This window comes from Aquarana catesbeiana, linkage group LG02, assembly GCF_042186555.1.
Source record: "Aquarana catesbeiana isolate 2022-GZ linkage group LG02, ASM4218655v1, whole genome shotgun sequence".
NCBI lineage: Eukaryota > Metazoa > Chordata > Amphibia > Anura > Ranidae > Aquarana > Aquarana catesbeiana.
Window position 1 is genome coordinate 104446362 of NC_133325.1, and position 15873 is coordinate 104462234.

The 15873-nt window shown below is 38.7% G+C and overlaps 1 protein-coding gene across 3 annotated transcripts in view; it reads left to right on the plus strand.

Annotated features, from left to right (window-relative positions):
- Nucleotides 1-15873, plus strand: part of DCLK1 (doublecortin like kinase 1) — a 535308-nt gene that overhangs the window by 456534 nt on the left and 62901 nt on the right. For all 3 annotated transcript variants that reach the window (XM_073613310.1, XM_073613311.1, XM_073613312.1), the window contains 4 exons: nt 3950-4027; nt 7343-7439; nt 9322-9402; nt 14827-14940. In XM_073613310.1, the coding sequence (XP_073469411.1) occupies nt 3950-4027; nt 7343-7439; nt 9322-9402; nt 14827-14940 (370 nt within the window). The remainder of the gene's footprint in view (nt 1-3949; nt 4028-7342; nt 7440-9321; nt 9403-14826; nt 14941-15873) is intronic.

Consider the following 15873-nt stretch of genomic DNA (forward strand, 5'->3'; position numbering starts at 1 on the left):
GGGGTTCTTCCAGCTGTGGCTAATTGATCTCCCATCCGATGGTGTCTGCATAGTTACAGGGCCAATTGCACTTGGCAGAGCCAGCAACATAACTCCAATTATCTTTTTAGCTGTCTGTAAGGGTGGCATTCTGACCATCACTATAAGAATGGAATTCTTCCCACTGACTATCAATAATTTGTTAAACTAGGGGTTCCTAAAGACTTGAAAATGATTTTAGTTCCTTTGGGGGAAGGATTGAGAAAGACTGTGCTATACTGACAGCAGCCAGTTAAGCCTTCTCCTCAAAGGTAAACTGACTGAATGGTGCCCATATAATGACGTCTGGTCAGCAGTACTGTAAGACAATTCCCTCAGGAGGTGGATACTCAGCAACCTTGGCTCGCGGGATGTGGGTTGAATAATTCTGGCCACTATTTAACCCAGAGGATTGAAGACATCTAGTGGCAGAGAGGAAGTACTGTGGGGAACAGCTCTGGGTTGAAGAAGAGTATTGCAGCAAAAACAATTTTGTAATTTAAAGTTTCTTTTTTTAAAATAACAAACATGTTATACTGACCTGCTCTGTGCAGTGGTTTTGCCCAGAGTAGCTCCAATCCTCTTCTTTTCAGGCCCTCTGCAGAGCTCCTGGCTCCTCCCCCTGGAGCAGTGCCCACAGAGAAACCAGCTTGCCCTGAGGGCACTGCTGCATGCTCGATCCTGAGCCACTGCTATATGCCTCCATAAGACACATAGAGCCTCGGTTCAGCTCCGTCCTCCGCTCTCTCCTCATTGGCTCACTGGCTGTGATTGACAGCAGTGGGAGCCAATGGGCTTTCGCTGCTGTCTCAGCCAATGAGGAGGGAGAGTTGGCGTGCGCTGCACACAGAAGGTTTTTAACCTTCATACATACAATGCATGAAGGTAAAAAACCTTCAGCTGTTAGAACCACTATAATTTGCTTAATTTAAGCAGGTGACTAACTCTCAGAAGGAGATCAGCAATGGCAGCTCCCTTTTTTATTTTATGAGAGCCTTACTTTAACTAGCTTTAATAAGAACCTGTAGCGGTTGTCCAACTATCCTTTTTTCATTTTTCACTGATGGCCACTTACCCTCTGCTCTAGTGCACAGACTATTGTTGTCTCTTTATAGTTCTTACAAAGATATACTGTTTAATGAAACTGCAATGATACTGTGTATGATATTGCATATTCTTTATTATTGTGTCAGTTTAAGCTTTAATAATTGACTACAATTGTAATTATAGTTTACATACACATGCCACTGCCATTCTTTCTTAGCCCGCCCCCCCCCCCCCATGAGTGCAAAATCTGATGCAGCTGTGCATGGCAGCCAATCGGCTTCTAACTTCAGATAGTTCAATTAAGCTTTGACAGTAAAACCTGGAAGCTGATTGGTTTCTATGCAGATCTGCACCAGATTTTGCAATCTCCAGTTTTAGTAAATCAACCCCTACATGTCTCTGTAGGTTTATATTTATTTAGAAGGAATATCTGTCCAGTTTTAGATAATTGTATTCCATCTGTGTCTATAAAAAAGCATGGTGCCTCATCCCTAGGGCAATACAAAGAAAGGAAAATATGTAATGTAATATGTAATGTTTAAGGTATCATTCAAATAATTACAAATTTCAATTCATACAATTCTTCACAATTTTACTTATACAAAAGTCTTTAAAAGTAGACTATTGGTGGTCACCATAGTTATTAAAACAACCCATCATATCAGTACATATATCAATAAAAAACATCAAATCCACATATAGGCATGAGGAAGTCTGTAGTAGTGAAAAATTAGCCCAGTGTGTTTCAACATTCAAATATTGTGTCTCTTCTTTAGGGGGTTGGTGAATTGATGAATTCTGGAAAATGCAAAAAATATAACATTAGTCCAAAAATAATATAAACAAGTTGTACAGAAAGGGTTGTATACTACAACTCACGGTGATCAAAAAGTCAAGTAACAACTGGAATGAACGTGTTCAGCTGATATCAGCTCCATGATGTTGGACTGGGACACAAAGGAAACCACTATTGCTGCAACCGACTGAATCAACAAAAAAAAGGACAAAACATAGAACTATATTGATGAAATGTCCAAAACATTAACTTCAATCAAGTCCCTAAAAAACAATCTAATACTTGCATTTACAGAAATAAAGATGACCACAAAGCGTAAGCAGGACATTGTCTCCCACCCAAATCTAATTGAAAAAAGGGAATAAAAAAGAAAGAGTGGAGGAAAAAAAGAGTTTAAACTTCCATACGCTCAATGGACATATAATAGTGTCACGCTTACTCCAAACACAGGTGGTCAGGCACTATAGCTAGCTGTGTTCTTCACCTATAGCAGCCCCCTTTCCCAAAAGGCAAGCAGGCCTACCAGCACTTGGTTGCCCTCAGGTCTTATACATAATGCTATAGTGCCTGGCCACCTCACCAGGTCAGGCACGAACTGAGCACAGCGAACAAGTATTTGAACTGAACACATTGAACAGGTACTTGCAGTTAGCAGCCAGGTAGAGTGGTCAGTGACAATCCGGGTTCAGGGCAGGCTGAGTTCTGAGCGTAGTCGATATCTGATCCAAGGTTGTCAACAAGGGAGGCAGAGGAACAGGGCCGACAAATAGAGAGCTTGAAGTACATGTTGCACACACTTTCACAAGCATGAGACTGCGGGCTTAACTGACTTAAATCAGGTTTGGTCTCCACCCAGAGACTGGCCACTTCAATCACCTTGCAGGTGAACAAACAGACAAGGAGAATGCATCACAGCCAAAACCAGGATGCTGGAATAAGACCAGCAGCTGTGATGGAGCAGGAGTGCTACATGCTCCTGACAAATACAATATATAATCCATTAGAGCATACGGGATTCCTCATTATAATAAGTTAGCTGATGACCTCTCTTGACTTGAGTTTAGGTCAGTTCCAGAAAGACCCAACGACCCAAAGGCCATACCCATCAACAGAGCAGACAAAAAAAGGGGAGGTTTAGCTTTATTTTTTTAATCTCAACCTGTAACATGCACAGGAATAAATTTTATGGTAATCATTTTACCATTTATGGTAATCATCCCTGATCATTATAACAACCTTTAATAACTAAAGATTGATACCGATACCAGATGTGGTCCATGCCCCTAGGATTACCACACATTACGATCTGACTGTACAATCTTTGTTTAATCAACATTATATTTAAATCTTTGTGATATGAGGACCTACCTAATCTAGCTAATCAAATTGTACCCATTCAAAGATGTCTCTGCACTACATAGATGTTGCAAGATCTAATGTAGATTGTAAAATCAGGTTGTGACCTATATGGTGAACTGTACTGTAGGTTACTATTAAGCCTAGTACACACCACTGTATTTTTTTTTTTGTTCAATGGTCACAATCACAACGGTAACAATCCAATGTTAGTACAGCGATCTCCCCTGCTGTTCTATTGTGTTCTGACAGGGGGATGGCCCTGCCAGAACACTCAGGTCAGCGCTCCTAGCCAATGGCTGAGTGCGCTGATCAGGAGCCAGTCAGCTGCTGGCCAAACGGCTGACTTCTGTTGGATCAGCTGCCATACACACGGGCTGAATGTAAGCCGGTTTTTATATAACCAGCTGATGTCGCCTGACATTCAGCCCGTGTGTACTAGGCTTTAGGCTTGGAATATGCACTCTTGCAGACCCACCTTATGGGAAAGAGTATGTACACTCCAGTGGTGGCTTCCAATGACAGACACTAAACGGAGAATAGTGATTAAAACCAGAGAACCGAAGTGTCTGCATGTAACTACTCCATTCCACATTTTAGAGAGCATCAGATTATGACTGGATGACAGTGATGTCAATTTAATTATTATAGGGAGTCCTCAGACACTGTGCTCGTATTAAGTCTCTAATTGTCAGGACTTCTGGCTGATTACTAATATGTGTTTTTCCTTAGGTATGGGTTAAAGGTGGATATATGGGCAGCTGGCGTAATAACTTACATCCTACTGTGTGGCTTTCCTCCATTCCGTGGGTAGGTATCTGCATGGATTCATTTTTGTATAATCCTATAAGGGCCTAAGCCAAGCACTTATATTTGAATAAATACTATAATTTGGAAATGCATTGAAAAATTGAACTATATTTATAAGGTAATACAACTGGACCTAGGAAAAAGAGCTGGTATGGTGTGGTTTATTCAGTTCTTGATTTCTTATTTGTAGTAATCCATAGCAGCCAATCAGAACCTGGAACATGCTGGTCTATTTTCAGAGGCTTCTATTCTGTTTGGTTATTATTGGTTATTGCACCTAAGAATTCATACTTGATTGTAAAGAGATTTGTTTTAAATAATAAACATGTCATACTTGCCTTCTCTGTGCAATGGTTTTGCACAGAGCAATCTGATCTTTCTATTCTGGGATCCCCGCCAATGCTCCTCCTCCCTTCTGAGTGCCCCCCATAGCAGGCTGCTTACTGTGGGGACACGCCTGTTTGCTTATGCACATCCATTGACACACACAGTCCCACCCCTCGCTCTCTGCTCGCTGGATTTGATTGACAGCAGCAAGAGCCAATGCTGCCCCCGTGTCCATGAGGAGAGAGAGCAGCGCCACTCTTCCCAGGCACAGTGCTGATTCAAGATCAGGCTCAAGTAAGTATTTTGGGAGCTGGGGGGAGCTGATCATAGAAGTTTTTTTTATTCTTCCTGCCTTTACAACCACTTTTAATGTATATTATTTTATTCATTGTTCAAGGCTGCAGATACACTGTTACTTATAAATGAACACCAAAGCCTTCTGGAAAGACCTCAGGTTTCTTTGCATTTTCAGAATTTCTCTTGTCAAATTTGTTTATTAAAGTTTAGCAAATCACAAAGATAGGTTCAAAAGCAGTGCTAGAAAGTAACATGGCAAGGTATAGTTTGTTAGATCAAGTTTTTTAGTTTCGAGTTGACTTGTTTAAAAATTTTTGCAGGTATTGGGATTGGAAGGGATTGGAGGTAATATAACATTTTTGGTAGTGTTTGCATCTTGAATGCTGTTATTCTACTGATCCAGGATAAACAATTTTTTTGGATGGATTGGAGGTCCTGAGTGATTTGATCTAATAAAGTAGGGTAATTGACCTCATAAAGCTTAATTGTGGGGTAATTGATACGGTTCCCCAAGTATGAGATAGATGGATTATCCCAGTTGTACATATATTTTTGTCGTAAATCGTCAACTTGATCTGGTGGAATATTCATTGGTAAGGCATAGCATTTGCTGGGGTTTATTTTATAATAGGATACTACTCCAAAGGCCTCTAAAGTATTCTTAAATTCACTCAGAGAGGTATCAGGGGACGAGAGTGTTAATATGACGTCATCTGCAAATAGACCCAGTTTATGTTCTATTTGTACAATTTTAATACTATTAATTTTGGGATTAGTTCTGATGATCTCTGCAAGGGGTTTGATTATTAATGAAAAAAGATAGGCGATAAGGGACAACCTTGTCTGATTCCATTAGATAATGTAAAACTACTTGAAATGTTTCCTGACGTGAATACCTTAGCCGATGATACCATGTAAAGGGATATTATGGCTTCATGAATGAAGCCGGAAAATCCAAACTTCTTGAGGGTTTCTGCAATGTAACCCCAATGAACCCTGTCCAATGCCTTCTCCGCGTCTAAACCAAGTAGCAGAGAAGGAATTCGCTTGTGTTCTATATGATTGATCAAGTCAATCATTCTTCTAGTGCTATCGGGGCTTTGACGACTTTTAACAAACCCCACTTGATCTGATTCAATGAGGTAGGGTGTTATTTCTAGTAAGCGGTTGGCTAGGACTTTAGAGTAGATTAATGAAATGGGTCTATAGTTGGAAGGTGACGTTGGATCTTTTCCTTGCTTAGGAATTGTAATGATAACAGCTTCAAGCATCTCTTTGGGGAATGCTTGATTATTCGCAGCGCAGTTAAACAATTTGTCAAGGTAAGGTGATAAGATTTTAATGAATGCTTTAAAGTATTCACTAGATAAGCCAAACCACTCCTGGGGCTTTATTTGTTGTAAGAAATTGAATAACTTTATTGATTTCATCTATAGATATCGATCTGTTTAGTTTTTCAAGGGTAGAATGATCTACAGTTGGGAGGTTTACTTTTTCTAAAAATTGAGCTATGTCCGATGGTTGAGGTTGGTGAACATTATTGGAAAATATATATGTGAATATCGCGCTGTCAGAAAGGGATGTGAGCAGCTAGCACAAACAAGTGATCTAAACCTGTGAGAGATAAATTATAAAAAGGGAAGTGCAGCGCTAAAAAATAAAGACTAACATAGATATGTGATATACAATGTAAATATATCCCAAACGTATGCATAAGTTAGATTAATAGATATATATAGTAAACATTCAAAATGACACATCTATTGGGAGTTGAGTCCCAAGAAACATCCACTTGGATGTACATATATCTAACACAAACTACTATGCAAAAGTGAGTCCAAAAAATGTCCGTTGAGGTGTATATATGTTAAACACGCAAAAGTGTAGAGAGATAATAAGGTGTTGATAGCAGATCCACCACCATATGTAAAAGTGGGGGGCTTACCAGAACAATTGGACACAGATGGGTATACACCCACTGCACCAATTATGCTTGTATAGATGAAGATCTCTGTAGATGTGGTGAAGATAACCAGGGTACTTGTAGAGAGTATATATGACAGGGGCAAATCCGGTCAAATATCCACAGCCCTATGATATCACGTAGCCTGTTACACAGCAGCATCCGCACAGCCAGGTCCCATTCCTATAGGTGGGACCTGGCTGTGCGGATGCTGCTGTGTAGCTCCAAGCATGTGCCCCCTGCATTTTCAGAATTTCTCATCAAAAATTTTAATTTGAGGTTCCAAGTGGGTTCCATTTTTATTGCTGAGTGTCAATAAAATTTGAGAATCTTATCACATAGTTGTCCACAACAAAAAAAATTATTGTTATTTCATGCAGGAAATTCAACACAGTTGGAAAGAATGACTGTAAGCATTCAGTTAGTAATTTTGAATAGCTAGAAGGAATAAGCATTGTGCAGTTCTGATCAATTGCATACATATTCATCACATGTATGCCGGTTTCTTGGTTTCTTAACATAACAAAAATTCTATAAATGCTTGCATTCAAATTTCACACATCATTTTTTTTTCTCTGGGGTTGCAGTATACATCTGCCTTGGAATGATTGTAGAATTCAATTCTGGTCAATTCTTTGTGATATACTGATATGAGGATTATGCATTATTTTTTTTTATTACTATCTAGCACAAAATGCATTTTTTTATACCTTTTCCGTGTCATTTAGAAGCGGAGATGACCAGGAAGTACTTTTTGATCAAATCTTAATGGGACAAGTGGATTTTCCATCACCTTACTGGGATAATGTGTCTGACTCTGCAAAGGTAACAGGAAAACTAGTGATACCAAAATCAGAATGTGGTTCATGGTTCAATGGAACTGTGTCAGAAGAGTGCAGTACTAACAGGGGAATACGAATATGATTCTCTGGTGTCTTTGCCTATTTTCATACGTAATAAGTGTGACATCCTTTTCCTGTAGAACAGGGGTCTTCAAACTTTCTAAACAAAGGGCCAGTTTACTGCCCTTCAGATTTTAGGGGGACCGGATTGTGGCCATTGGGAGTAGAAAAGATTCAGAAGACAGTGTGAAAATACAATGCCCCATCGTTGGTGTCAGTCGGAGGAATTGTACCCCATCACTGATATGAGTGAGTGGAATTGTGTCCCATCATTGGTGTCAATGGAAGGAATTGTATTCCACCATTGGTGTCTTCGGGCCCCCCTCATTGGTGTCATTGGGAGGAATTATTTCCATCATTGGAGTAATTGGAAGAAACTGTGCACCATCACTGGTGTCATTGGGAGGAAGTGTGCCCCATCATTGGTGTCATTGGGAGGAATTGTGCTCCATCATCAGTGTCATTGGGGGAATTGTGCCTCTGTAAGGGGAACTATGCCCCAATGTTGGTATCAATAGATAAAAAAGTGCCCCGAGGGCCAAATAAAAGCAAGCAAAGGGGCACATCTGGCCCCTGGGCCTCACTTTCGAGATCACTGCTGTAGAAGGTGTGTAATTATGTCATTGCTTTATCCAGTAGCAGATTAAGAATAATGAATTTCATATCCCGATCTTTGATCTTTGAATTTATAACCAGCAGTGCCTTATCTATAACCACCAGTGAGCCCATAGGTTATACCCTGCTGGCTTCAAATCATAGTAATGTAGCGGTACTAGTTATAATGTAAATAGCCTTTTAATATGCTTTCAGGCCCCTGCATGCGCCAACACTGTTAAGCTGAGTACAGTACATATTATCCAATCAATAACCCCTATAAGCAGCTGCTGGGGGCTCTGATGAGCCCTAAGAGAATAAATCACAGTTGGTCAAGTCCTATTTGTAGATATAGTATCCTGTTTCTCAATTTAAAATGATAGAATATATCTAGTCTTATGGATGATTAATAAATGGTATTATATGGTATTATCATGATAGCATAGACTAAAATTATTCATAATGATTGGGACTTTGATACCATAAAGGTTAGTTGACAAATGTTTTTGTATTTGTTTTATAGAGGATATATATATATATATATATATATATATATATTAAAACAGGATGTTATTATTGTTGTTTAAAATTGAAGGATAGGGAAAAATGGACTTTAACGGCACGTATAGAAAAATATAGCAATTTTAATGGTTCACATACATTAACTACATATACAGTGCACATTCAATAAAACACATTTAAATATTTAGTACAAGAAAAGGACCCATTGATTGACCCAAGAGATGGATGCTGCTTGTATACTTCCTATGGGGCTATACTTGGTATATATCAGAAAAATCCCACACTGAGATATGGCATCCGCTGTTAGGGTGTTCAAGAGTCCTAGAAGAGTTAAAAGAGTTAAAAAATGCTCAACATGTTTGCCGACTAGAGTTTCGCTTCTTCAGGAGCTTCTGTATCTCTAGTTGGAGAAATAGATTGCAATTAGAATAGGATATAAACATTTTAATATATAGTTATTGTAATGTATAATGTGTACGTATTTTTCCCTATCCTTCAATTTTTCAATATATTAGGATGTGGCACTTGTTTACTCAGGGTGTTTGATTTCCACCCCAGGGCACAGCACTCAATTTTTCTCATTATTGTTGTGTACACAGGACAGGTCATGATAGCAGACGGGGTATAATATGATGATAGGAAAGTATTTTGATGTTGCTTTAATACCCACCTCCATCTTTCTTTTTTAGGGACTAATCACCATGATGCTGCAGGTTGAAGTAGACCAAAGGTATTCTGCTCTGCAGGTTCTTGAACACCCATGGGTCAATGTAAGTGCTCAAATATTATACAATGGCTACCGTTTTTGAAACACATAAGGCAGGACAGAATTAATATATATGTTTTCTTTGCTCTTACCTTTGTCATAATATGTTGATAAAATAAGAAATTTGTAAATACATTTTTCAAAGTTTCACATTATGTAATAAAACTTTGTGCTAGGTGTGTAGATTTTTCTTGTACTAAAGTGATTGTAAACCACTGAAATGAAAAATAAACAAAACATATCTTGCTATAGTTTGTACTTGCCTTGATCCAAAGCACCTAGTGTGATTTCTGTCTCCTTTTTCATTTCCCTGTTATCTGCATGAGTCACATCTAAGAGCCTATGCTGACATCAGGCAATCCCAGGAGAGGGCCCCACCCCCAACCCCCTCAAGCACTCAGCAGGTGATTGACAACCTCAACTGTGCATGTTTCCCTATGAGACTGTGTAGAGGGGGTATGTGCCCATTCCCTCCACTCAGCTCTCCTCTCTGTACTGCGCCGTGTGTGACATCATATCCCCCCCTCTGCCTTCTGAATCACAGAAATGCTGTGTAAAATGTGTGCTTTAGGAGGCTGTAGAGAAGAGAGGGCTGCAGTTAAACAGGTACAACTTATGTAGGAGGTTTTTTTTAATCTCTGTGTTTCTCCAGAGGCTAGTCACTTCAGTGGATAAATGTAAGGGCTTACAAACACTTTATAATAGCTTGAGAATTGATTCTTAGAATTTTTCTTCCTAAAGCTAATCAGTGTGAAAAAGCATAACTCACTTTTAACACATTTTCAACCTCCAAGGGTAGCTCAATTTTCATAGAAAAAATCCTGCTTGTGTGAAGAACTCTGTACAAGTCAGATTTTAGTGCAAGTCAAATTTTGGGCATCCTCTGCAACAAAAATGTAATTTTTGGTCAGATACTCCCTAAAGGTGAATCACTTCTAAAGGGATGTAGACACTGCAACACATAAAGTGCACCAGCTGGTTAAGGTTAATTGGTTACTCCCATTCAGAATCAGTATCCAAAGACACAAATTGGAACAAACAGCTTTTTCTTCAGCACAGAAATAGTAATCTACAACAAAGTTTATTAAAATACATACAATATACATAGAGCACTCAGAGGGGATTGTTTTTCGTTTTTAGTTCTCAATATCAGATTATACAATTTTGTTAATGTATTTAATATTAACTTTTATCTATTTTGCTTTTTTCTTCAATTTAAGATTACTAATAATTACAATTGACCAATTTTGTGATTGTGTACCAATATAAACAGCCACTACACTAACCTGCACATTAACAGTAATAACACCTGTGTGCTAAAATAATTAATTTATGGTATATCATTATTTCATTGTGTTGTGTTGACATTAATTGCTGTCAATGACTATCTACACTGATATAAACTTTCTATATTTGATTTAAATTGCTAGGTTATAAAATACATAACAATAAAACCATTTCAAGCTATATTTCAAAGTTTTTCATTACAACAAAGCCAAAGCCTGTTTTTGACATAATTGCCTTGCTGAAATAATTTGCACTCAGTAGAAAAAGATGAAAATCAACATACCGTATCTATGCCTAGCCTTAATTTGCAACTTTTAAAATAAATCTGCACTTCTTTTTATTTTACCTGACAATTAAGCACATGTTATAATCCAAACCAAATCATAGGACATTTCTCCTCCTGAATATTCGTGAGAGTACATCCATCAGGAATCTGCAAATCTGATTTTTACACTCTAATTAATGAAAAATCGTTGTAACCAATGTTATTTCATAAGCTGTTTGTTTAGACAGCTGTTTTTTTTTTTCTTCTATTGAGATGAAAGACCTTTCTAGCAGATCTATTAATCAGCTAGCAACACACACATAAAGCACTTTAACAAGCCCTAGTTGGATAAATCAATGGGGTTAATTTTCTGAAGCAGTAGAGAATGTTCACTTTTGTAAGTATGGTGAAGCTGTGGATGTTTATTTTGAATGCCCAATCACGTGCAAGGGAAATAAAAAAATAAAAATAAAAAAAAGGATTTTTTACATGATTTACAAAAACAAAACTTCACCCGGTTAAGTTAGTTAAGTTAAAGTGTATCTAAAACAAATAAAATCCCTGTCAGTGTAGTTGGGAATAATACTTTATTTACCTCAATAGTGAAAGCGTTTGGAGAGAAGTAGGTCCATCATGTTTCTAACTTAAAAAGAGAGAGAGAGAGGGAGATAAAAAAAAACTTGTCTTGTGTTTTGGGAGATTTTCCCTCTGCTCCTATTCAAGCGAAAAAAAAAATTAAAATGTTGGATTTCCTGTTACTATCAGTTCCAGAAATTATGGTCGCCAAGGCATCTAGGAGTGGATTTGCTAAAGACAAATAGACTTTGCACTTTGCAAGTGCAGTTGCTCCAGAGCTTAGTAAATGAGGTAAAGCTTCACTTTGCAAAAAATGAAGAAGACAAAACTGAGCTGAAATTGATGGGTAATGGCTGCAATGAACCACATGTATACTCAAAAAGGTTGCTGACGATTTATTCCAAAGGTTAAAATAGTACAAATTGCCTCTGTTAGCCATTTTCCAGTGACTCGACAAAGCACGCAAGCGTGCAAAATCGGTGGTCACGGCAACAGAGACGCCTTGCTCCACATTGGCCATGGCTGGTTTCTTCTCCGACTCCTCAGGTCCGGCTTGTCTTCGGTGATGCCCCCTTCCTTAGACGCACACCATGGAGCTTTTCCCCTGGACACAGTCAGCTGCTTGGCTCTATTCACATCGCCAGTGTCAGTGACACCATCTTCCTGGCTCAACACACTACACACTGCAGCTGGCGTGTCCTTGTGGCTTTCCATGGTCAGTGTCCCTTGGTTGGTTGTCCCGGCCGGTCCTAGTGATCCATCAGTGCCTGAGCCAGCCTTACAGCCTTATGGTAACGTTGTCATTCAAATTTGTACTGTTTTAACCTTTGGAATAAATCACCAGCAACCTTTTTCAGTATACATGTGGTTCATTGTGCTGTCGACCCTTTTTGTCTTCAACATTTCAGCATCTGATCCTTTGCCATTAGACAGCAGCACGGTTCAGCTGAACATATATTGCATCATGTGGTTTTCCCTGTGATTAGCGCCTGGGACTCAACCTTACTTTGCAAAGAATACCCAATCACATGCAAGGAAAATAAAAAAACAGCATTTTTGCTTGCATATGATTAGATGATAGAAGTCAGCAGAACTTCCCCTCATATACTAAGCTCTGAAATAAATGCTCTTGCAGAGTGCAACTGTACTTGCAAAGTGCAAAATTTATTTGCGTTTAGTAAATAAACCACATTGAGTGGGCTAATCTTCATATTTGGGACACAACAGCAAAAAAAACCTGACAGAGGTTCTAACCAATCCCTACTCTATCCAAAATGTTAAAAAAAAATAGGATTTTCCTTTAGATACACTTTAATATGCACTCTTAAATAGTATTTGACTTTAAATCAATTTTCTACTCCTCTAGATTGGTCTTTATATGTTACTGCTGAATCTGTCAGTGTTCATTTTTTCTAATATAATGCTATATTTGCTGTGTCTATTTTTACCACTTCAAGACCAGGCCTATTTCTGACATTTGTTGTTTAAAAGAAAAAAAACAGGTACTTAGAGCCCCCAAACATTATATATATATATATATATATATATATATATATTAGCAGAGACCCTAAAATGGTGGTCATTGCAATATTTTATGTCACACTGTATTTGCGCAGCAGTCTTTCAAACGCAATTTTTTTGGAAAAAATAGACTTCAATGTATTAAAAAAAAACTAAGAAGTAAAGTTAGCCCAATTTTTTTGGATAATGTAAAAGATTATGTTATTTTGAGTACCGTAAATAGATACCTAACATGTCACGCTTTAAAATTACGCACACTCGTAGCATGGCGACAAACTACGGTACTTAAAAACCCCCATAGGCGACGCTTTAAAAAATTTTAATGGTTACCTTTTTAGAGCTACAGAGGAGGTCTTGTGCTAGAATTATTGTACTTGCTCTAACGATGGTGGCAATACATCACATGTGTGATCTGAACACTGTTTACATTTGTGGACACGACTTATGTATTTTTTTGAGTGTAAGCAGGGAGGGATGGGGCGCTTTAAAAAAATTTTTTTTTTTCTTATTTATTTTATTACATTTTTTTTTACACTGTCCCTTTAAAAAAAAAAAATCTTATCACTTTTATTGCTGTCACAAGGAATGTAAACATCCTTTGTGACAGTAATATGTGATGACAGGTACTCTTTACTAATTTTTTTTAAAATGGCGCCGTTGGCTGCCCGAGTAAACTAGAAGTGATGGTGGTTTCTACACCGGAGTCCCGATCAAAGCCAAATCTGGCTTTGTGCGGGACTCCGGCTAGCCGGCGGAAATGCCGGCTGGTGGCTCGGGTCTCCCAGTGGGACAGGAGACCCAGGCAGAGCGGCAGAAGGCAGCGGGAGGTGAAACATCCCCTCCCACTCCTTGTAATAACAGCCGAGCGATTGTTATTACAAAAAAGGAGACCGTTGGTTCTAAGAAATGGTACCAGGGTGATGCCTGTAGCTGCAGGCATCACCCCGGTACAACCACTTCATCGTGATTTTGCGTGAAGTGGTTAAATAATTATCTGTAGGGTCCAGGTATGGAAAAGTTTGCCATGAGCTCTTAGCTCCGCATTCCTTACTGGCGTGGTATAAGGTATTTAATGAGACCTCTATTGGGTATTCTTTACAAAGTGAAGCTTCACCACATTCACTAAACTCTGGAGATACTTGGTGCAACTGCACTGGCAAAGTGCACATTCTATTTGCCTTTAGTAAATCAAACCCTTTGTCACCTTGTCCATTCAGGGCAACATGACAATGTCTTTATTACGGGTTTTCTGTTATATTCATCTAGTCAGGTCTTCCCCATTGCTCCTTTCTCTGTTCTGTTTGGCGACAAAACCTATTGCTTCTGGGTATGGCATGTAACCTTGTCCCCTGTGTTCACAGGTCTAGTGGCCAATCTCTAGGCCTGAGCACTGCCAAATGACCTAGCAAGGAGTGCCACCTTTCCCCATAGCTTCCAACACTAAAGGATACTAGGGATTTTAGTGCTGGCTAAGACTAAGTTAGGAGTGGTGAAAGAGTGCTGACAAGGTGAGTATCAGGGGCTTGGGCTGGAGGCCCTTTTCAAAAACACTTGTCCTGAATGGTCCATACAAGTCTCTTTGTCCTCAATGGCCAAGGTTTAAGTGAATCTTTAAATAGAAGCAGCCAAACTGCTATTTGGTCACCAATACCATCAAAAAGTATTAAAAGAATAAAACAATTATTTGTGCGTTGTTTTATAATTGTTCCACAATTCTTTGATTTAGCAGCACACAAGACAGAATCAACAAAATTATAATAACTCTTTCTATACCTGCAGGATGATGGTCTCCCGGAAAATGAGTACCCACTCTCAGTGGCTGGAAAGATAAAGAAGCATTTCAATACAGGTCCAAAGCCAAACAGCACTACTGCCGGAGTCTCCGTCATTGCAGTAAGCATACCCACAATACATGGCCTTTCTATAACTTTTTTTTTTTTTTTTTCACAGCTTTCCTTAATGTTTTGTAAATTATAGTTTTTTCTTTCAAAGTAACAGTTATTTCTTTCTTTTCATTTAAAAATTAAAATTTCTTACATAATGTCACTGGGTTATGGACATGCAGGCAGCTTACACTCTACTAATTATGGACTCAACTTCACAAAGAGTCTAAAAGAAAAAGAAACTGCCCGCTTTTACTTCAGCCACCAATCAGATTTGTCCATTTTTGGTGGAGTGGGTCTGTCTCTTTGTCTGGACAGATCAAGCACAATCTTTCTGCCAGATTTTCATCAGCAGCAGCTTTTATAAAGTCCTGTGGAGAAGCCACTAGAGCATAGACATTCCGGTGTTCTACACATAGAGGTGGATTCTTCATAGGAATATATGGAGAAATTCAGTTCAGCAGATGTGGGCATAATCTTGGCTGAAAATGTCAGTTTTCCAGGGTCCAGGTATGGAATCAAAACCTGCCACATTCTACCAAAAATAAAAATGGTGTCATAGGTGAAGTTGCCTTTTAATATCCTGCATTGATAGTCAATACTTTTATTTATAAAGGACTACATTGTTAAAACAATATTACACTTGTTCTGGTGACAGCTGTCATGAAGGGAAATTCTCTTCAGTTTGTTGAGATTTTCTCTCACTTCCTGTCGAACTTCTGGGACAGGAACTAAAGGGACTTCTCTCCAAAGGGAATGAGATAGCAAAGAAATTAAAGGACGGGGACTTTAACCCTTTCCCATTTTATCCAAAGCCTGAAAAAAGTTTTGGCTATACATACACTTTCTTTACTATCCACATTTTTGCTAATTACCTTCCTTTTGGAAGAGGTTGGGGTGTGTGTGATGCCTGAGCCCTTATCTAAAATCACTTGCACTGTCA